This window comes from Phyllobates terribilis, unplaced genomic scaffold (assembly GCF_046119375.1).
Source record: "Phyllobates terribilis strain yellow unplaced genomic scaffold, ASM4611937v1 Scaffold_9__5_contigs__length_417890890, whole genome shotgun sequence".
In the NCBI taxonomy this organism is placed as follows: Eukaryota; Metazoa; Chordata; class Amphibia; order Anura; family Dendrobatidae; genus Phyllobates; species Phyllobates terribilis.
The window spans coordinates 70,083,452-70,105,906 of record NW_027362769.1 but is presented as its reverse complement, the minus strand read 5'-3'; the positions used below and the strand labels follow the sequence as shown (position 1 = coordinate 70,105,906).

Genomic DNA, 22,455 nt, shown 5'->3' with positions numbered 1-22,455 from the left:
AAAACCAACCACAGCAATATAAATCATTGAAGACCTTTATTGCTAAATGGAAATACACAAAATATAACAAACTGGAATTAGGTAAAAAAAAGAACTTCACACTGTGAGGGACATCACAGAGAGACAAATAATCAGTTTCCAAAAACATATATCTGCTTAAGATCAATATAGCATATTACTGTATACAAAACTGATGATTCTCTCAGACAACATACAGTTATATGAAAAAGTTTGGGCACCCCTATTAATCTTAAGCTTAATGTTTTATAAAAATTGGTGTTTTTGCAACAGCTATTTCATTTTGATATATGTAATAACTGTTGGACACAGTAATGTTTCTGCCTTGAAATGAGGTTTATTGTACTAACAGGAAATGTGCAATCTGCATTCAAACAAAATTTGACAGGTGCATAAGTATGGGCACCCTTATAATTTTCTTGTTTTAAATACTCCTACCTACTTTTTACTGACTTACTAAAGCACTTTTTTTGGTTTTGTAACCTCATTGAGCTTTGAACTTCATAGCCAGGTGTATGCAATCATGAGAAAAGCTACTTAAAGTGGCCACTTGCAAGTTGTTCTCCTGTTTGAATCTCCTCTGAAGAGTGGCATCATGGGCTCCTCAAAACAACTGTCAAATTATCTGAAAACAAAGATTATTCAACATAGTTGTTCAGGGGAAGGATACAAAAAGCTGTCTCAGCGATTTAACCTGTCAGTTTCCACTGTGAGGAACATAGTAAGGAAATGGAAGAACACAGGGACAGTTCTTGTTAAGGCCAGAAGTGACAGGCCAAGAAAAACATCAGAAAGGCAGAGAAGAAGAATGGTGAGATCAGTCAAGGACAATCCTCAGACCACCTCCAGAGAGATGCAGCATCAACTTGCTGCAGATGGTGTCACTGTGCATCGGTCAACTATACAATGCACTTTGCACAAGGAGAAGCTGTATGGGAGAGTGATGCGAAAGAAGCCGTTTCTGCAAGCACACCACAAACAGAGTCGGCTGAGGTATGCAAAAGCACATTTGGAGAAGCCAATTTCTTTTTGGAAGAAGGTCCTGTGGACTGATGAAACCAAGATTGAGTTGTTTGGTCATACAAAAAGGCGTTATGCATGGCGGCAAAAAAACACAGCATTCCAAGAAAAACACTTGCTACCCACAGTAAAATTTGGTGGAGGTTCCATCATGCTTTGGGGCTGTGTGGCCAATGCCGGCACCGGGAATCTTGTTAAAGTTGAGGGACGCATGGATTCCACTCAGTATCAGCAGATTCTTGACAATAATGTTCAAGAATCAGTGACAAAGTTGAAGTTATGCAGGGGATGGATCTTTCAGCAAGACAATGATCCAAAACACCGCTCCAAATCTACTCAGGCATTCATGCAGAGGAACAATTACAATGTTCTGGAATGGCCATCCCAGTCCCCAGACCTGAATATCATTGAACATCTGTGGGATCATTTGAAGAGGGCTGTCCATGCTCGGCGACCATCAAACTTAACTGAACTGGAATTGTTTTGTAAAGAGGAATGGTCAAAAATACCTTCATCCAGGATCTAGGAAATCATTAAAAGCTACAGGAAGCGACTAGAGGCTGTTATTTTTGCAAAAGGAGGATCTACTAAATATTAATGTCACTTTTCTGGTGAGGTGCCCATACTTATGCACCTGTCAAATTTTGTTTGAATGCAGATTGCACATTTTCTGTTAGTACAATAAACCTCATTTCAAGGCAGAAACATTACTGTGTCCAACAGTTATTACATATATCAAACTGAAATAGCTGTTGCAAAAACACCAATTTTTATAAAACATTAAGCTTAAGATTAATAGGGGTGCCCAAACTTTTTCATATAACTGTATGTGCATATGATGAATATAGTAATTAATGACCTTCTGTATAGTATAAATTGATCATACATATATATACAACATATGGCATGTATCCAAAATACAGAGCAAAACGCATATGCTAGTATAAATGAAGAAACAGCCATCAGTATACATGTGTGTAGGTATATTACCTTAACAGAGGGTTGTACAGATATGAACACATGTGAGGCCTGATGTCCCTCCACCCCAACGCACGTTTCGTGTTCAATACTTCCTCAGGGGGCGTCACAGTGTGAGGTTCTTTTTAATCTAATTCTTGTTTGATATATTTTGTGTATTTCCATTTAGCAATAAAGGTCTTCTATGATTTACATTGCTGTGGTTGGTTGGTTTTGGGGCAGAGACCTCTAGTAAACCGTACCGTGTTGATTTCTATGTGTGGGATACTGTATTGGGCTATAGTAGTATGAGATGTCCCTGAAATAAAGTGACCACATCATAACTGACAGCCTTTTGAGTGCACCTAAAGATGCTATAGCAGTGCAATCATAGTGATTTAATATGATCCATTAGGAGCACGATATTAAGTAGGGAGAAGTCTCCCCTGGGCACATTGTATATGTAAAAATCCTAAAAATCTAGGAAGACTTCTGGTGGTCCCAAACTTCTTCCATTTAAGGATTATGGAGGCCACTGTGCTCTTAGGAACCTTGAGTAATGTAGAAATTCTTTTGTAACCTTGGCCAGATTTGTGCCTTGTCACAATTCTGTCTCTGAGCTCCTTGGGCAGTTCCTTTGAGGTCATGATTCTCATTTGGTCTGACATGCACTGTGAGCTGTGAGGTCTTATATAGACAGGTGTGTGCCTTTCCAAATCAAGTCCTATCAGTTTAATTAAACACAGCTTAATGAGAAAAGAAAGAACTTTTTAGAATTTACCAAATGGCTGCAATGAAACAAAAGTGAAAAATTTAAAGGGGTCTGAATACTTTCCGTACCTACTGTAGAAATGAAGAATGCAGTGAAGTTATAAAGGGATTCTGGGCTTTACTAAAATGTTGCCTATTTGAAAAGGGGTGCAACAGAGGTAAGCATTAACAGAGACAGCACCTTGAAATAATAATCCCAGTAAGGGCTCGTGCAGATGACCGTATTATAAGTCGGAGTGTGATCTGACAAAACATTGGATCGCATCCGGACCAATGTTATGCTATGGAGCCGTGCACGTCAGACTTTTTCCTCGGACTGACCCGGTCCAAGGAAAAAGACGCAGCATGCCCAAGTTTGATCCGATATTTGGATCGCACTCAGCCATGCAAGTCAGTGAGTCCGTGGAGACCATCAGACTGCACTCGGATGACATCTGAGTACAGTCACGGACTGACAGAATGATTTTTTTTTCTCCATCTTCTCCTCATCTGAGAGAATTGGATTACACTGTGATCAGTCTCTGATTCACGTCAGTGCTATGGCAGCTTCACTGTTGCAGAATACGCAGCTGCCATAGCAGTGGGACAGACTTCTGCTTATTTTGCTTGGCTCGCACCCATAGGCACAAATATATTACAGATGCATGGCATATTTGCAATGGAATAAATTCTTTTGCAAAGTTATGCTTTTATGAGAATGGAAAACTTCCTTAACCTCACTTTACATGTTGTATTCATATTACTTACCACATTAATTGATATTTTAACCCAACTATTGTATTCTCATTCTAACAAAAAATTTAATAAAGCCTTCATTGGTATAAACAAACCTCTTTCACTTTTTTGCCTCTAAGACCGGTGCCAATACCCAAGTTGTCCTCCTTGAGTGAATCCACAGTGTCTCCATAGAGCAGTTTAATGGCTCTTACCAACCGAGCACACGATCGGCTGTGGTGCAGATAGCAGTGTGGGTGGCAGTAATCCACATGGGTGCAAATAAAGCTTTGTTGGTTGCATAGTAGGATCATAACCTGGTAATATTAAATAATGTGGAAATTAATACTGATTAATTCATTTCTCTTTGCACAATTTCACCAATATCTAATTCTCTCTCCAGAATTGTAACTGTACCAAAAGCAGTAATCTTAGCAACTCCAAGGCTCACAGTTTGAAAGGAACTGGAGAAGGGTCGAGAACATTTCTTTTTGAGGGGAAGAAGCTCAGTTATGTTTTTTTCTCTTTCTATATTCTATGTAAAGAACAATTGAGGGGAGAGGCAAGCAAGAGACTAGACAACTTGAACATTTCCACATGGTATGATTTGTTTTACACATAATGGAGTCTTTTTCTGAACCCCATGAATACATTAGACTACTTACATGCAGCCAAGACATGTTACGGTGGTAGCTCTCTTCTGCGCCAATGTTGCTCCCATCAGGCTCAATACTAGGCTCACTAGCGCTCCATGGGCTCCCTTCTTCTCAAAAACAAACATTAAACAAGCCATAAGCCATTACACAACCAAACAGTTAATAAGTCTTCATTGTTAACCTACAGGCCCAGCCATGCACAGATGGTTTCACGACAGAGTGACACAAGACATTAACCCAACTCCCACCCCCTACCGATCACTAGCTGGGAGTGGCAAAGACAAGCACATCTATTGGCACATGTCCCCTTTATTCAGGGGGATGGGACAAAAATGGAGAACGAATTCCCTGCATCTCAAAGATGCTGCAAACCATACAATTGATCTGCAAAAATCTATGCTGAAGATTTGATCTAAAAAACTGCAGACTTTGGAGAAAATCATCTAGAATTATATGTACATTTGTGTAGATATAACTATGTACTATTTTGGTGTAGAAGCTGTCTCCATTAAATTGTACTGGCAATGGTGTGCGATATGGATGCTTCTCAAAGTCTTAAATATTAATATGTTCTTACAAAAGCTACAGAATATCTATCTGTTGTTAAACAAGGTGCCTCCCAGCCACTAAAGGGGTCCTCAGTCTGAATATTTAGAAGTGATGCTAACAATTGCCAATGTGGGGCTGTGTGTTCGTCTATGGTCTGAGATCGTTTTTCATTTGGTTCAATTATACAAAAAAAATATATTAAGATCATCATAAATTTGTTCTCCCTCTAACCTATCTAATCCACAATTAGTGATGATGGGTACTGAAACTTGCTTTGTCTTGACAGAGGTATTTGTCTCTCCTCCAAACCATGACTCCCCTCCAAATTTCTTCTCTGAGTTACCTATGTCAGTAACAGTGTCCCTGCTTTGTGACAGCTGGATGTCATCATTCTCGGACCCTGAGTCCTGCCGTGTTAGTTTGGTGCTCTTTAAGCTGCCGGCCCGGCGAATGCTGGACAGGGAACCCCCCTTCTTCACCCGGAAACTGCGTGTTCCTTTAATCTGGAGCAGGCGGGAGCCTCCTATCCTGATCTTCCTGCTGGGAACTGCATTGAAAGAACACAAGAGGAATTTTTTCCCTCTTCTCTGATTATTTTAATACATCTTTTTAGATTTTTTTTTTATTTCTTGCAAACCTCTATAATCTAATCTATCTTTATTCAGATGTTTGGAAAAATGAAAGATTATGCAAAGAAATAATGCGAACAATGTCTTTGGAAGAAAAAAAATGATAACCAAACAGACTATGAAGTACAGACATGTACCAATATAAGGTAAATTGTATAACTGTAGTATGTAGTGTATATGGCTTATCCATTAACAGAACTCTTTTTTTTGTGATATTGAGTTGTATTATTACTCTAAGCACTGATAGTGCTGATATATTTCTTTGAAGCTTACAGTTTTTTAGGGAACCTCTTAAAGTTATTTTCAGCTCCTTTTGCACTAGAATTCTGGTTACAATATCCCGGCATAACCCTAATACTGCTGAACTATCTTTAAAGACGGAATTTTTTTTATTTAGGTTTATTATATAATAAGTGCAATAGGGTCTTATCCAGATTAAAATTATTAGAATGTGCGCAATGGTGCTCACCTGGTAGGGTGGTGTGATCACAACCGCTAAAAAGGCGTAGGCTGCTGCAGGCCCATGGCTATGAAAACATCAAGGATTGGAGTGAAAGTGGGTTAAATCTGTGCTGCCTGCGGAAGAGTGATGAGAAGGAGTCAAGAATCCAGGAATATGGTTTATTCCTTCTCGTCACTCTTCCGCCGGCAGTGCAGCTTTAACACATTTGCACTCCAATTCTTGATTATATCAGTGTGAACAGAGCCATTGCGAATATTTTCTTAAAATGTAGTGGTTCATATTTTAAGTCCTATTTAGTTACAATCAAAATTACTCATCTCCCATTGTAAATTAGGTTTATTAGCACAATTTACAAATGTTCTACTATTTGCAATAAACCAGTTAAACAAGAACAAGCTAACTACATCAACACAACTAATATAACAAGCAGTTTCCCAAATTTAACACAAATTTGTGTTTTTGTGTTTCAAAAGTCAAAATTGCTATTAAAATTATCCTATATATAAGGGATTAAGGTATGCCAAGTGAATACCTCTCAACAATATTTAAAAAGAAAAAACTTTTATTAAATAATCATAAAATATTTTGATATACAATTAATAAAACCAGTGCCTCCAATGTGGGGCACAGTGCAGTATGGCCTAGGACTCTATAATTTGGTAATTTAAGCACATATAATCACAAATATATCCAGAAAGGTGCAAGTTCATCTGTACTGGACCATTTCAAGGTCATTATAGAGGATATTCAGTGTAACAATAAGTCTAAATCGGTAAACAGAAAAAGACCATATGAGCTGTGTTACTGAGAGGTATTCAGGGTTCAGGTTCCCCTATATAGTATAGAAATCAAAAGTGTAAGTGCATATGCATATGTGTCAATAAATCCCAAATATTCAAAAGGCACTAGTGCTTTTGATGAGCTTCAAGAGGTAGTCACGGGAAATGGTTTTCAGGTGTGCCCTGTCAGGTTTAATAAGTGGGATTTCTTGCCTTATAAATGGGGTTGGGACCATCAGTTGTGTTGTGCAGAAGTCTGGTGGATACACAGCTGATAGTCCTACTGAATAAACTGTTAGAATTTGTATTATGGCAAGAAAAAAGCAGCTAAGTAAAGAAAAACGAGTGGCCATCATTACTTTAAGAAATGAAGGTCAGTCAGTCCGAAAAATTGGGCAAACTTTGAATGTGTCCCTAAGTGCAATTGCAAAAACCATCAAGCGCTACAAAGAAACTGGCTCACATGAGGACTGCCCCAGGAAAGGAAGACCAAGAGTCACCTCTGCTTCTGAGGATAAGTTTATCCGAGTCACCAGCCTCAGAAATCGCAGGTTAAGAGCAGCTCAGATTAGAGACCAGGTCAATGCCACACAGAGTTCTAGCAGCAGACACATCTCTACAACAACTGTTAAAAGGAGACTTTGTGCAGCAGGCCTTCATGGTAAAATAGCTGCTAGTAAACCACTGCTAAGGACAGGCAACAAGCAGAAGAGACTTGTTTGGGCTAAAGAACACAAGGAATGGATATTAGACCAGTGGAAATCTGTGCTTTGGTCTGATGAGTCCAAATTTGAGATCTTTGGTTCCAACCACCGTGTCTTTGTGCGACGCAGAAAAGGTGAACGGATGGACTCTACATGCCTGGTTCCCACCGTGAAGCATGGAGGAGGAGGTGTGATGGTATGGGGGTGCTTTGCTGGTGACACTGTTGGGGATTTATTCAAAATTGAAGGCATACTGAACCAGCATAGCTACCACAGCATCTTGCAGCGGCATGCTATTCCATCCGGTTTGCGTTTAGTTGGACCATCATTTATTTTTCAACTGGACAATGACCCCAAACACACCTCCAGGCTTTGTAAGGGCTATTTGACCAAGCAGGAGAGTGATGGGGTGCTACGCCAGATGACCTGGCCTCCACAGTCACCAGACCTGAACCCAATCGAGATGGTCTGGTGTGAGCTGGACCGCAGAGTGAAGGCAAAAGGGCCAACAAGTGCTAAGCATCTCTGGGAACTCCTTCAAGATTGTTGGAAGACCATTTCCGGTAACTACCTCTTGAAGCTCATCAAGAGAATGCCAAGAGTGTGCAAAGCAGTCATCAAAGCAAAAGGTGGCTACTTTGAAGAACCTATAATATAAGACATATTTTCAGTTGTTTCACACTTTTTTGTTAAGTATATAATTCCACATGTGTTAATTCATAGTTTTGAGGCCTTCAGTGTGAATGTACAATTTTCAAAGTCATGAAAATACAGATAAATCTTTAAATAAGGTGTGTCCAAACTTTTGGTCTGTACTGTATATCAAAATATTTTATGATTATTTAATAAAAGTTTTCTCTTTTTAAATATTGTTGAGAGGTGTTCACTTTGCATATCTTTATCCCTTATATATAGGATAATTTTGGTAGCAATTTTGATTTATAGTCTTGATAGTGACCCTATGTTCATTGTATGGGACAATTTTGCTGTTTTAATCACAAGTGCAGGCTCTGAAATATTCAAGCCCCTCATGAAAATCATGGTACTTGGAAGTACTTCTTTGGCTGTTATAACTTGCTGCAAACGTGATGCATACCGAGACACCAGCGTCTGGCATCATTCCCGCTCGAGGAATCTTAGTTGATTTGTCATTATCAAAGGCCTCCAGTTCACTTGGGTTTGCGTGCTTCAACTGCCTTCTTCATATCTCATCAAAGCTTTTTGTATGGAGTTCAAGTGAGGTGACTGAGAAGACCACTCCAGAATCTTTCAGGACTTTTCTAGGCTTTACTGGGTATTTTCAGGCATGCTTGAAACCATTGTCCTGTTGGAAGGTCCAATGATGCCCAAGTTTAGGTTAATAACAAAAGGAATAACGTTTTTTTCTAGGATTTCCTGATACTGAATCTATCTTGCACATCACATACTGCAGGATTACAGTGCCAGAAGAAGCATAATGGCCCCAGAGCATCACTGAGCCACCACCATGCATCATTGTAGGCAGGGTGTTCTTTTCTGCAAATACTTAATTCTTCCTTCACAAAACATACAAATGAATATTAGTGAACTCAAGACAATGCCCATGAGTAATCGGCTAAGATTCCCCATCAGTAATTATCTTAGAAGATGGTGTCTGGCTATGCATCAGGTCTGTAGCTGGTCATAACAGTCAAACGGTACTCTACTATTAAATGTGCTTGATGGTGTCATAAACGTGGTGAATAATTTTGAGACTACAGCAGTTAACAGCAGTGGCATTTTATGTTGAATTTGGGAAAGCCACTTGTTATATTACAATGTACTTATGTTAAGATACTTAAATTGTTCTTGTATGATTGCTTTATTCCAAACAGCAGGAAATTTGCAAATGTTGCTAGTACACTTAATTTGCAATGGACACATTTTGAATAATTTATATGGTAATTTTGATGGTAACTGAATAGTTATTACTCAAGTTTTTACAGATCTATAATAAAATATACTATAGGCACTTGCCAAAGGGGCTGTCATGGGGCAGTGTGTAAAAAAGTAGAAGTCCAGCTAAAGTTCTAAAAGGCAGTATAATGGGTGCTTGACTACTAAAATTCAAGGAGGGCCTGGATGCCTTTCTTGAAAAATATAACATTACAAATTATGGGGACTAGAGTCTGTGATGGGGCGTTGATCCAGCGAACTAGTAAGATTGCCATGTATGGATTCGGGAAGGAATTTTTTCCCTAATATAGAGCAATTAACATCTGCCCCATGGAGTTTTTGCTATCTCTGAGTGAACACGTTAGGCTACAGGTGGAATTAATGGACTTAAGTCTACCTTCAACTTTAAAAACTGTGAAACTATAATTCTAGAGTTACCTTCCTCCACAAAGGCACAGCAACATTAACAAAAATGGATAGGAGAAATTACCCTCACACTATCCTTTTCTACCAGAACTGATGGAAAAGAGATCATCAAACTGATGATGAAGAATAGATGTTGCTTTATAAAGCATCTTGTTTCGCTATATGGCTAAACTTTAGGTATCAAAGATTGGCATGAATGTGTCTTGAAACAAAATTTAAAAAAAAATTGCCCCACCAATGTATGATACGTTTCAGGGGTCAATGAGAGAAAGGTAACATGCCAACTGGAACTGGACCTTAACGTTAACAATTTAACTGTTTTGCAATATATTTTAAATGTTTGATATTTTGGTTAACACTGAGGTTTCTGTATAAATAAGCTAAACTTTATTTGTTTTTTTTTTATATTCTTTAAATGTATATGTGTCTAAGTACCAATGCTACCTTTTATTTTTTCCAGAATTTCCTGATGCTATCTGGTAATTGATCTTACATGGGCACAAATGGTTTATTATGTTTTTCTGTAGGTCTGCATCAGATAAAGCATTTGAATTGGTTCTCCTTCTTTATAAATATTACACCAACATGTACAGTATATCGCATTGCAGTTTATACCATCACTATCCTTCCACCAAACTCACATGTACCAATATAAAAGAATGATCAATTTGAAGAAAGAAGGCTGGAGTTAGGATACCAGGATTGCTTGGTTGACTGTTTTATATTAATTTTATTAATTGTAATTTGTTTGATCACCATGATTAAAGAGCATCTGTCAACAAAATGCTATTTTGTGTGTTTAAGTCCACTCATTTTACCTGTTGCACTATCCTTCATATAACCGACATTGTAAACCTCCTTAATTTCAACCATTTTTCTAAAATGGCTTCTTATGAATATTTATTAGCCCTTCTACCCATAAAAAGCATACTACAGGCATCATAAACGTCATATTGTGAACATATTCCACTAGAATAGAGACATATATATAACTCATGGAGTCTATGGTAAAAACATTTTCTTCTAGATCAGTCAGAGCTAAGAGGCAAATTCTTGTCAACTGGAAGATCTAATATGGGACGTTCGTAGACCTCAGTGTCTTCCTGCTGGCTTGGACACAGTTTAAGGTTGGCAATAATTATCATTTGCTAGTAAATTGCAATTCATAAAGACACCTAGGGGTATTGATTAGCTATTTGGGTTGGGTCACTTGCACACTCTCAAAGCTGGCATAGTACAAGATAGAAGAAAGGAGTAGCATGGCGAAGTTTAAAGAACATATGGCTGAAGCAAGTACCATAATCAGTAAATTGGATTGCTTTTAATATTATAGGGCCACTTTGTTCCAGAAGTTTAAAAAATTAAATAAAACTGGTTCACCCTTTAGTTGACATAATATAGAAGAAACTACTCATTTTGTAAGCTTAAAGAGAGGCCCTGTTAATTCTTCTATCCATTTTCTTTTTGTATACTATTAATTGAAGTGAACCTGTTTTTTTTTTTTTCTCTCTTAAAGCGGCATGCTAAACATCTGCTGCAACATCCTACTTGTACTTGAATCTGGCCATCGAATTGTTCACCTAAGTCAAGCTAAAAAAAAAAGAAGCTCTTATGCGAGAGATGTGCAAATACAATTTGAGTGGTATTGAATTCTACTTGAATTTTACAAAAATCTGCATTTGACAAAATGCTGATTTTTTTTTTGTAATTTGTTTCCATGTGGCTGTTATTTTGCTCAGCCATAATGGGCCATAGAAAAAAATTATCTCATGTTGCTTGCGCTAGAATCTTTGGGCATCTCAAGCTGTGCTGGTGCTTCCAGCATTCTTGGGGCCGGTAGGGTTCTCTGCATGCATACAGGAAGGTCACGGTGCACATCATGACGCTGTGATCTGCGTGTTTGCGCCGAAACCTTCCAGTGCGAGCAGTGGGAGATCAGAAGATGCAGTGAGGACCGGACAAGTGGCGGTGATTTGAGGAGGGCTAGAGAGGTGAGTGGTGAGTATCAGGTCTGAAGAGACCCCAGAGCATAATAAAGGACATTAAATTTGCAGAGAATTACTTCTCCATGAATCGAATTTCCTGGGAAAATCTGCATGATCAGACAAAATTCTATCTGATACTGAAAAGGTTTGGCCAATTCTGCTCTAGACGTTAACAGGTGATTGGCCATTCATAAGGCTTCAAATCATCAGTGAACTTAACTGGCCATTGTCCTATAACCACACCCATTAGACTCATTCATACCTAAATAAAATTTTCTAAAATTAGGATCATTGAATATAAGACTTACTGGCAGATGCTCTTTAAAGAATGTGATATACAAAACCTACTATATGAAAAACTTTAAACATCCACAAAGACAAACAGATCGATATGTGGAAATTAAAGGAGTTGTCCACTACTAGGACAACCCCTTCTTGAACTAAATGTTGGGCCCCAATAAAATAAAAAAGCTTATACTCACCTCCCGTGTCGGTGCCGTTCCAGTGGTGTCGGCACTCGCTCTCCCCGAGCTTCAGAGCTGGCGCCCAATCAGCACTGGCGGTGGTGTTCCCACCTACATACGGATTGAACAAGAAAAGGAAGTCAGGGCTGCAGCTGATCTCGGACTTCCTCTTCTTGTTGAATCCGTACGTAGACGGGGACAGTGACGCCAGCTCAGATTGGGCGCCATCGTCACGTGTCACAACAACAGCACAGGAACCCCGGGGAGAGCGAGTGCCGACACCGCGGAAATGGTGCTAGCACGGGAGGTGAGTATAGACTTTTTTATTTTATCGGGGCCAAACATTTAGTTCAAGAAGGGGTTGTCCTAGTAGTGGACAATGATAGATCATTCTGTTGGGCTAATATGATTGTTGTGATTAGGACATTTAATTCCTAATATCTTTCTTTCATCATATAAAGATGTTTTATCTATCGAATTTTAATATACATTAATATAGTGTATTAGCATGTATGGGAGAAGGAAACCAGTTGCATTGATGCTGCAGTTATTGATGGAAGGAGTTTGATGAAAGGACAGGTATTAATGCCGTATAAACTTTACGTGTAATTGTCAGCTGCTTAGTAAACTTTCTGGACCTTATTTTTACAAAGGTTCAAAAAAAATTTACAGAATCAGCCTCTATCACAAGTATTGCAATAAGATATACAAACATTAAAATAATATATATAAAAAAACAAGTTCTGTTAAAGACAGCACCACGCAATAAAAAAAAAAAAGTAAAAGACACCACTCACCTAAAATGGACAAAAAGTGGCACAAAACAGATTTTTATGTACTGGACGTACTCTGACCTCCGCTCATATTTCATTTATTAGAAATTAATGATAAACACAGATTGTTTATAATGGTTGACAAAACAAAAACTTTAGACAGTTCACTTTAAATACATTGTATTTGGAGGCCAGAGAGGTAGGCAATGATGTTAGCCAATTTTACAAGCAATGGAATCTGTGAGAAGCTGTATTTTCTCCATAGCAGAAAGCTTTACACCACTTAAATACACAGTAAAGGTAGCGTGTACAATGGCAGCACAATTCTACATAGCTAAACACTAGTATCGGAGAATATAATAGCCATGACCAATGTTTACACTATAGTAATAGATGGAAACTCCTCAATACTTAAACTAGTGCTGAAAAGGCATTTATATTAGTCACTTTTATAGCACCATTTATTGCATATTATCATCACTGTCCCCATTGGAGCTCACAATCTATATCCCTATTAGTATGTCTTTAGAGAGTGGGAGGAAACTGGAGAACCCAGGGTAAACTCACACAAACAAGGGGAGAACATACAAACTCTTTGCATATGTTGTCTTAGCTGGGACTTTATCCCAGGACCCCAGTGCTGCAAAGCAACAGTGCTGACCACTGAGCCACCGTGCTGCTCCTATTTGAAAAGATGTTGACTGAAAGTAGACATCCCATCATACGATCGATTATTGACTTATCTCCAAAACCCATATTAAAGAGAATCTGTCACCAGGTTTTTGCCACCTAATCAGAGAGCAACATAATGTAGAGACAGGAACACTGATTCTAGCGGTGTCACTAACTGGGCTGCTTAGGGTGGTTTTGATAAAATCACTGCTTTATCAGCAAGAGATTGTCATTAGTAGACTAGTAAACCTGCTGTCAGGTAGTCAAGCATATTGATGAGCTCTGTATAATCTCACCCCCACCACTGATTATTAGTTTTTTGCCTAAGCACAGTGCACAGAGAAAGCTGCCAATCCCTGGTGTAAGTGGGGTTATACAGAGCTCAGCATTCTGATCAATGCTAGATCTGCAGTAGAGGAAACAGTTATTTTATCAAAATGACAGCAAGCAGCCCAGTAAATGACACATCACTGGAATTAGGTTCTCTGTCCCTACATTATGCTGCTCTCGGATGGGCAAAGCCTAGGATAAAACCAAAGTGAGCAAATACCGAGCAGCAAGTTGTAAGTAAATAAATAAATAAATAGTAATAGTACATGTAAATAGCATTGGGTAAATTATTTGACACTATCTTAATGAAAAGAGTCAAAGCCATCCCACCACGACAAGGTGTACCCAATCAGGATGGATCCTAACTCTCGTAGTTCACCTCGCTATGTGCCAGGAGACCTCAAAATAGACAGGGGCAGTGCAAAACCCAAACCTGACCAGATCCATCTTGACTGGGTACACCTTCTCGCGGTGGGATGGCTTTTATGTTCTTTTGATCAAAATAGTGTCAACTACCGTATTTTTCGGACCATAAGACGCATTTTTTTCCCTCCAAATTTAGGAGGAAAATGGGGGATGCGTCTTATGGTCCGAAAGTAACTTACCAGTGATGGTGGAGTGGGATCGGCAATGAAAGCAATTGGTGGCGGCGGCAGCAGAAGAGGTATCTGCCTGGGAGCCAGGGCCTTGCCGGGTACTAGGGCCGGTGTCTTGCTGTGAGTGGCGTGAGTGGTTTCCGGTGTGTGCGGCCATCTTTCTGAAGCTGATCTACAGGAAAATGGCCGCCAGAACCGGCGCATGCGCTCTGCCACACTGGCGGCCATTTTCCTGTAGATCACAGCTTCAGAAAGATGGCCATGTGCACCAGAAGCCACTCACACCGCTCTGCCACGCTACTGACAGCAAGAAACCGGCCCCGGCACCAGGCCTCAGGGTCCCAGCCACCACTCACCCAAGCCCCCAGCGCCAGCCACCACTCACCCAGGCACCCAGGCCCCAAACCCCCAGCACCAGCCACCACTCACCCAGGCACCCAGGTCCCAAGCCCCCAGCACCAGCCACCACTCACCCAGGAACCCAGGCCCCAAGTCCCCAGCACCAGCCACCACTCCCCCAGGCACCCAAGCCCACAGCCACCACTCACCCAGGCACCCATGTCCCAAGCCCCCAGCGCCAGCCACCACTCACCCAGGCCCCGAGCTCCCAGCGCCAGCCACCAGGCGCCCAACGCAAGTCACCAGGCCTCCAGCCCACCAGCACCAGGCACCCAGGCCACCAGGTGCCAAGCCCCAGGCCATCAGCGTCAGGCACCCAGGCCACAAGGCGCCCAGCGCAAGCCACCAGCGCCAAGCCTGGCTTTCCGAAGGACCCAGCCTCCTGTGACCCCTGCTCCACTACCCCTCCAGGTTAGATACCTATTCAGACTATAAGACGGACCCCCATCTTATCAAAAAATATTTTTTTCCTATTTTCCACCCCAAAATTTGGGGTGTGTCTTATGGTCCGGAGCGTCTTATAGTCCGAAAAATACTGTAAGTACTTTATGTTATTTACATGTACTATTACTATTTACATATTTATTTACTCACTGCAGGGGATTTGCTCATTTTGTTTTTAACCCTACGTTTTGTCTGTTAACACTTATACCAACATGTGTTCCAGCTCATTTCTTTGGTTTTGCTCTCAGATCGAATAGCGAAATCCTGATGACAGATTCCTGACTGCTGTGGTCAATTGTACGGCTGAATAGCAAACTGAAATGCTAAAGAAAAAATAAAACCCTTTAAAGGGGATGTCCACTACAAGTACAACCCCTTCTTGATCTAAATGTTTGGTGCCGATAAAATAAAAAAGCGTATACTCACCTCCCGTGCCGGAGCCGTTCCAGCTGTTTCGGCACTCATGGTCCCGGGGCTCTTGTGCAGTTGTTATGACGCGTGAGCCTGGCGCCCAATCAGAGCTGGCGTCACTGTCCCTGCCTTCGTACGGTTAAGTAATTAACAGGAAGTGTGGGCTGCGTCTGCTTTCTCACCTCCTATTAATTACTTAGCCGTATGAAGGCGGGGATAGTGACGCCAGTGCTGATTGGGCGCCAGCCACACGCGTCATAACAACAGCACAAGAACCCCGGGAATGCGAGTGTTGACAAAGGAGGTGAGTATTAGTTTTTTTTGTTTTATCGGGGCCAAGTGTGGGGTATGAAAAGGGGTTGTTCAAGTAGTGGACAACTTCTTTAAGATCAAATCAAATTACTACCCTAATCAAAAGACTGGGTTTGCTTCTATAAGAAAAGTTAATTACCTTCAGTCCAACTCTGCATCTTCATAACCTAATTACTCCTTATATAAAGATTTATCTACTCTCCAAAATAATTTCTTTGTTCCAATATTTAAGAGCATTTTGAGCTAGAACACTAGTAACATCATAGTGAGCTAGAACAAGAGGTGCACATCTACAGTACACTGGTGATATTACATTGGTACAGACCACTTGTCCCACCAGATTTTATTCACATACCCTATTCAATATGTGATGCTTATTAATAAATTTACAGTGCTAGACATACCAAAAAGCAAGTACTGTAGACTGACATATTTTCAGGTAGACTGTTTTACCAAAAATAATACAAAATCTGTTCATTAAAGTATATTTCGGTGATGGAACTGCAATGGTTTTACTTTTCAAACTGAATATTATACCCAGGTGGGCCATGAAAAACCAAACCCTGATTATTATAGCTTTCTGCCAAGTTTATGTTATCTTCTGAATAATTAATATTAGTGGTAACTGACTGATCACTGTTCAACCTTGGCTGCATTTAGACTCTGCAGAGCCTTGTAGCTGGAAATGGTGGGAGTCCCAAGGGTTGGACTCTGGTGATCAATTAGTTATACCTCATCGTAGGAATTTGGATCATTTTCGGGTCTATTTTCTCGAGCTTCTCCTCCAGAACTGGGTACCATCCGCACATAGAGACGCATAGAAGCCGCTTGTACAAATGTACAGTCGCGGTTTCTATGCGTTTCAATGCAAGTCAATGGCGGGAGTTCCGCTGCGCTTCCACAAAATTAAATGACATGCTGCGGATTTTTGTACGCAGCATAAACGCTGCGGAAAAATCCGCAGCATGTGCATAGAACATGCGGAATCCCCTTGGGGACCATGGGGTGCGGATTACCTAGCGTTTCACAAGCGTTTCCGCTGCGGAAATTCCGCAGCATAAACGCTTGAAAAACGCTACGTGGGCACCCAGCCTAACAATGGGTGTGCGAACACATTGGCCCTGATTAATCACTGCTATTTCTCCAGTTTTCTGAATTTCCTCCATTTTTAGTGGCTTTTGTATTTGTGTCTTAGGCCACTACCCCACTATCAGTATTGGGTAAGTATTCGATCAGTATTTTTTCTCAGGAGTGAGAGCCAAAACCAGGAGTGGGTGATAAATGCAGAATTGGTGACTTGTTTCTATTATACCTTTTCTCTGATTGTTCCTCACCTGGTTTTGGCTCCTACTCCTGAGAAAAAATACTGACTGAATACTGACCGAATACTGATAGTGGGGCCGTGGTCTTATTCTCTATAAACATTTTATGTCACTGTTTAAGTTGTCTTTCTTTTAAAAGGGTTTGGCCAAGAGTACTTTTTTTTACTATGAGCTGAAAAACTAACAGGCAGGTAGGTGCTAACTATATGCCTGTTCTGCGCGTTGCTGATCTCTGCTTGCACAGAGTGGTCATAGACCGCTCATGGCGATTCATCGACTTCCTCTGACATTGCGTCTCTCTTCCGGTCTGCTCTGTTGACAGGGCGTGACTGCCGACATCATGCTGATTGACAGCCGGCTCCCTGCTGCCTAACTTCAGGAGCTGGCTTTCAATCAGCATGACATCAGCAGTCACGCCTGTCAACAGAGCCGCCAGGAAGAGAAAGAGCTGCTCTGCTGATGTTCAGTAGCTGAATCCGCCGGCAAGAGCAGTTAATGACCACTTTGTGCCAGCGAAGGGGTAAAACAGGCAGGTTGTTTTTTAAGCCCACAGTAAAACAAAAGTCATAGATAAACCCTTTAAGTCTTTTTGTTCTTTTGTCTCGGCAACTTTGTTTATCCAAACATTTTAGACAAATTCATGAAATACAACTTTAAAGGGGTATTCCCATCTCCAAGATCCTATCCCTACAAATACCTACAATTAGAAATGCTATATAGTATTTTGATTTGCTATGTCTCTTTCTCATGTGCAGGACCTTAGGTATCCATGGTTACGTCCACTGATATAGTTATAGTTAGTTAGCAACCTGCTAGTGGTCGTAACCGTGGATACCTAAGGTCCTGTATTGCCTGCACTTGAGGTAAGGGACATAGCGAATCAAAAATACTATATAGCATTTCTAATTAGAGGTATTTGCTAATATTATTATTATTACACCTACTACATATTGGGATAGGATCTTGGAGATGGGAATACCCCTTTTAACTTAAATGTTGCATTTTTTGGGGCACATCTCACTCCAGTCCTTGCCTTGAGTAAAGTTTGTGGAGTTTTGGCACGTTTTGTTGACTTTTTAAAGGATTTACAACTTTTGATGCTAAGAAGTCACAAAAACTGGTTAAATAAAAAAAAAAAGACCATTTATTTATATCAAATTCTTTAACCACATGCACCATTTTGAAGAATTAGTGAATACCACAAAACTAAAAAAGAAAAGTGACCTCAATAAATCACAAATGATAAACCTGGAGAATGGTTTCTATTTTTTTTTGCACCAGCCATGGATCCTATGCTACTTTTGCACCAAACCATGTAAATGGCTTTTTACTGTAACAGTGAATTGACCAAAACATGGCCCTGTAGTTCTGTGAATGATCCTGTGTGTATGTAGGCCTCTACCATTACCAGACATGTCTGACACACACACAACACTACTGCCCTCCGCAAAGAACAAAGCTTGTCAGACAGGGAAAGATATCATTGGCCTCATCCATTGCAACTGCTCTGGTAAAGTGGAAGCTGAGCTCTGCTTGGTTACTTTGGGCAACAAAGACAGTTCTGGTGAACGAGGCCCGATACGCATTATCCTATACAAACCACAAAGCGAAACTGGGCGTTTTGTTTTTTTTATGACCCACACTATATAATGTATGGTACAAGAAATACATACTGTATATAAAAAGGAGATCAATTAAATGACTTTGTTATTAAACCAAATAGTGGGTGTCGTGAACACAGCCTTATACTGACTGCTCTCTGCTCTCTGAGTCCATTGTGAGAAAAGCACAATATAAATGTTTGTCGTTGATCGAAATACTGTAGAGTCAGGTCATGATCATGACGTTGACCTTAGTATACCACCTAGCTGGTAACAATCAACCAGTTAATTGTCTGGTAAGTTAATGGTCACCATGATGAAAATAGTGTCTGTCAGGCGCCATCGTTTTCAAAACCTAATACAAAAGTGTAATGATGAAACTAGTCTTACGTATTGGGAAATCAGTATCTAGTATGTACAATTTTGTAAGAATGTATGTGTATAAAAGGAGAAAATTCTAGTGTCCGGATCTTCCATAAAATTAATACTTTAGTATTGTATAATAATTAAAAATTCATATAAAAATATTCCAAGTGGCACAAAGTCGCAACCCCTTAAACAGGGATCAGATAGGCCTATCTGATCCCTGTTTAAGGGGTTGCGACTTTGTGCTACTTGGAATATTTTTGTATGAATATTTTTGTATGAATTTATTAAAGGATTAATTTTATGGAAGATCCGGAAGCTAGAATTTTCTCCTTTTATCCTGATTTACCCTGGGGCACTACAGGCATCCATGCATAGGACTTCCAAACAGTGAGCTGACTCTCTTTTCTCTGTTTAATGTATGTGTATGGTATAAATAATTGTGCGGCGCCACTTGTAGGAGACAAGCTCGATATTCTTTCGGAAAAAGAGGAGCAACTGATTTTGGGGATGGAAACATTAGGTCCACATCTTGAAACAATTTTTATGGTATAACATCTCTGCTTGCTGTATCTGTCATCTGCTGAATTCACATCTTGAAACAATTTCTATGGTATAATGCGTCTGCTTGCTGTATTTGTGCTCTCTGTTATCTGATGCATTTTATTCAATATTTACTGATATATGTCTGTCCCTCCATCACTGTAAACTCTATCTGATGGGAGGTAATATACTCTGTCAGGATAAGGGGTTAGGTCTGTGTCTTTGATCAGCTCTCCACCCCCCTGATGAGCTGAGCAGCTGCCAATTTAGTCACCAGCAACTCCCACAATCCCTCTCACCTGATGCTATAGTCCTTCCTATAAATCTAGATGCATCATAAGGGGTGCACGCGGTGTGGGGTGCATGCACGTGTCCTCTTCAGCAAAGTGTCCTATTCGACAAGTGTCTGACAGTCATTTCAATGGCAGTCATTCAGGGCAGGAGTCTGGTAACCCCCACTTTGTACTCTCTTCTAACTATGTACTTTATTCCTGCATCCATATTCCTGTGTGCTTTTTTCATCCACATTCACTGCCCTATCCCCCCTCCATCACCACTCATCCACGTCTGCCCCTCTCTCCTGCCCTCTCCCATGTACAGATCCCATGCTCTTCTGAACTTCCTGAAAAATCTCACTCTATCTTATCCAAAGGTATTGCACAAGAAACCACGTCACAAATCCAAAAACTATCAGCTTTTTCTCTTTTTACTGCTGCTACTCATTTCAGGGGATATGTCTACTAACCCCGGTCAACCCTCCGCCAACTTCAACCTCTCCCCCACCTCACATCGAAACCCTGCTAACCTTATTAACATCAGCTGTACTCCTTCATCTCCCTCCTTCAATTGTGCACTGTGGAATCCACGGTCTGTATGCAACAAGCTTCCTTTCCTGCACAACTACTTTCTGTCCACTTAGTTTGAATGATAGGAATAACTTGAGTCGTTTTCTTGAATGTAACGTTTCAGTTTGGATAGCATTATTAACCTCAGATATGGGGTTAATCTGCAGGTTAATAGCATTATGAAGGCACCGGGCCACAGTACTGAAAGTGCGAACACAGGAGAAAAATAACTTTTTTTTTCTCCTGGGAGCCACTGGCTTTCAGTCACATACTTGTGCCGAGATAGCTACAGGAAGCATGCCTTGGCACTTTGACTGACAGCAGTGCATTAGCAGCTGGCTGTCAGTCAAAGTGCTGGGACATCTTTATAGCCGCCACTCACAGTGCTGTGAGCAGTGACTGAGGCTGCGCCAGCAGGTCTGTATGATTGAAAACAGGTGGCTCCTAAGAGAAATAAAGTTCTTTTTCTCCCGGGTGCCGCACTTTTAGTACTGCAGCTGGGTATCTTCCTAACGCTATTAACCTGCAGAATAACCCTATATTTGCTGGTTAATAGCGTTATCCGACATGACAGGTTCCCTTTAAATATTAGATCAATTGTGTAGTATATACATGTATTCCCATATGGTCTATTTTAGGGAGTTGTAAATGTAATTTCATGTTGTTATTTTATGTAATGTTATTAATATAGATACACAGTTTTATATATAAGGGAGATAGGATGACGTCAAATGTCACGGCCAAGAGGAAGCGTCAGAGGATGCGAAACAGCAGTGCTGCTATTTCCACATTCTATGACCATGTATAAAACAATAAAGAGATGTTTTGATGTATTTACACTGTTGGTACTGCAATATTTTTATTTTTTGCTAGGTAGTATAAATAATTTTATTGACTACTCTGACATTTTGAAGACTCCTCAATGTCACAAATTGTTTATGTTTAAAAATATTGTATTAAAGAGGACCTGTGTTTGCTATTGTTATATTTTCTCTGCACCCCTAAATATTTCGTTGTGTTTTTTCAAATCAGAAATATAGTCTCTGAGATATGGGCCTTTTTAAAAAGTTAAAATTTTTATGGTCTTTTCCATAAGTGGGGCTTGATAAAGACCATAAAAAGTATCACTAAATAAAAACACCCTTATCTTTGGAACCATATGGTAAGGTTAAAAAATAAAAAACCTAAAAACAGAATACTCAGGGGAGAAGCGAGAATAACATAAGAATAACATAAGAGCAAAAACTAGGCACGTTTGACCTGATGACAGGTTTTCTTTAAAGATGTTTTTGTCCAAGTAAAACCATTGTAACTCCATCCAATACCTTCTCAGTGTAATTACCACATTTAACAAAAATACATTTTAGAAAGAAACTTAGAATATAAGGCATACATATCTTTTTAGATGTTACCCAATGGACATGTATTACTGGTCTTGGAGGGTTGGATTTAATTTTTGTAATACGGTAAACTTAGTTATATTTACTATTTATAAAAACAAGAAAATTCATCAACTTCATTAATTACAATAATCATTTCATAAATGTAAAACAAAACAGAGGAAGGGAGGCCCAATTTAAGAATGTAATGATGTAGTAAAATAGAAATTATATCTGCAGTATATATTTTTGGAAATGCATTACAGACGGAAAAGTATATTTCATAAAATAAATGTACATAAGAAATAAATGCAAATAATTTTCACAAGTTTTGATAATTAATTTAATAAATAATGTCCTGTAAAATCGCTGTTTGTAATTTTACAATATAAGGGTCTTTAGTTCACTTTTTA

At 39.8% G+C, this 22,455-nt stretch overlaps 1 protein-coding gene across 23 annotated transcripts in view; it reads right to left on the bottom strand.

Annotated features, from left to right (window-relative positions):
* The window catches only part of UNC80 (unc-80 homolog, NALCN channel complex subunit), a 222,737-nt gene that overhangs the window by 111,944 nt on the left and 88,338 nt on the right, over positions 1-22,455 (bottom strand). For 22 of the 23 annotated variants that reach the window (XM_073646576.1, XM_073646580.1, XM_073646583.1 and 19 more), the window contains 3 exons: positions 5,029-5,232; positions 4,146-4,243; positions 3,597-3,797 (listed from right to left, as the gene is read on the bottom strand). In XM_073646576.1, coding sequence (XP_073502677.1) covers positions 3,597-3,797; positions 4,146-4,243; positions 5,029-5,232 — 503 coding nt within the window. The remainder of the gene's footprint in view (positions 1-3,596; positions 3,798-4,145; positions 4,244-5,028; positions 5,233-22,455) is intronic. The other variant, XM_073646595.1, reaches the window with a different exon arrangement.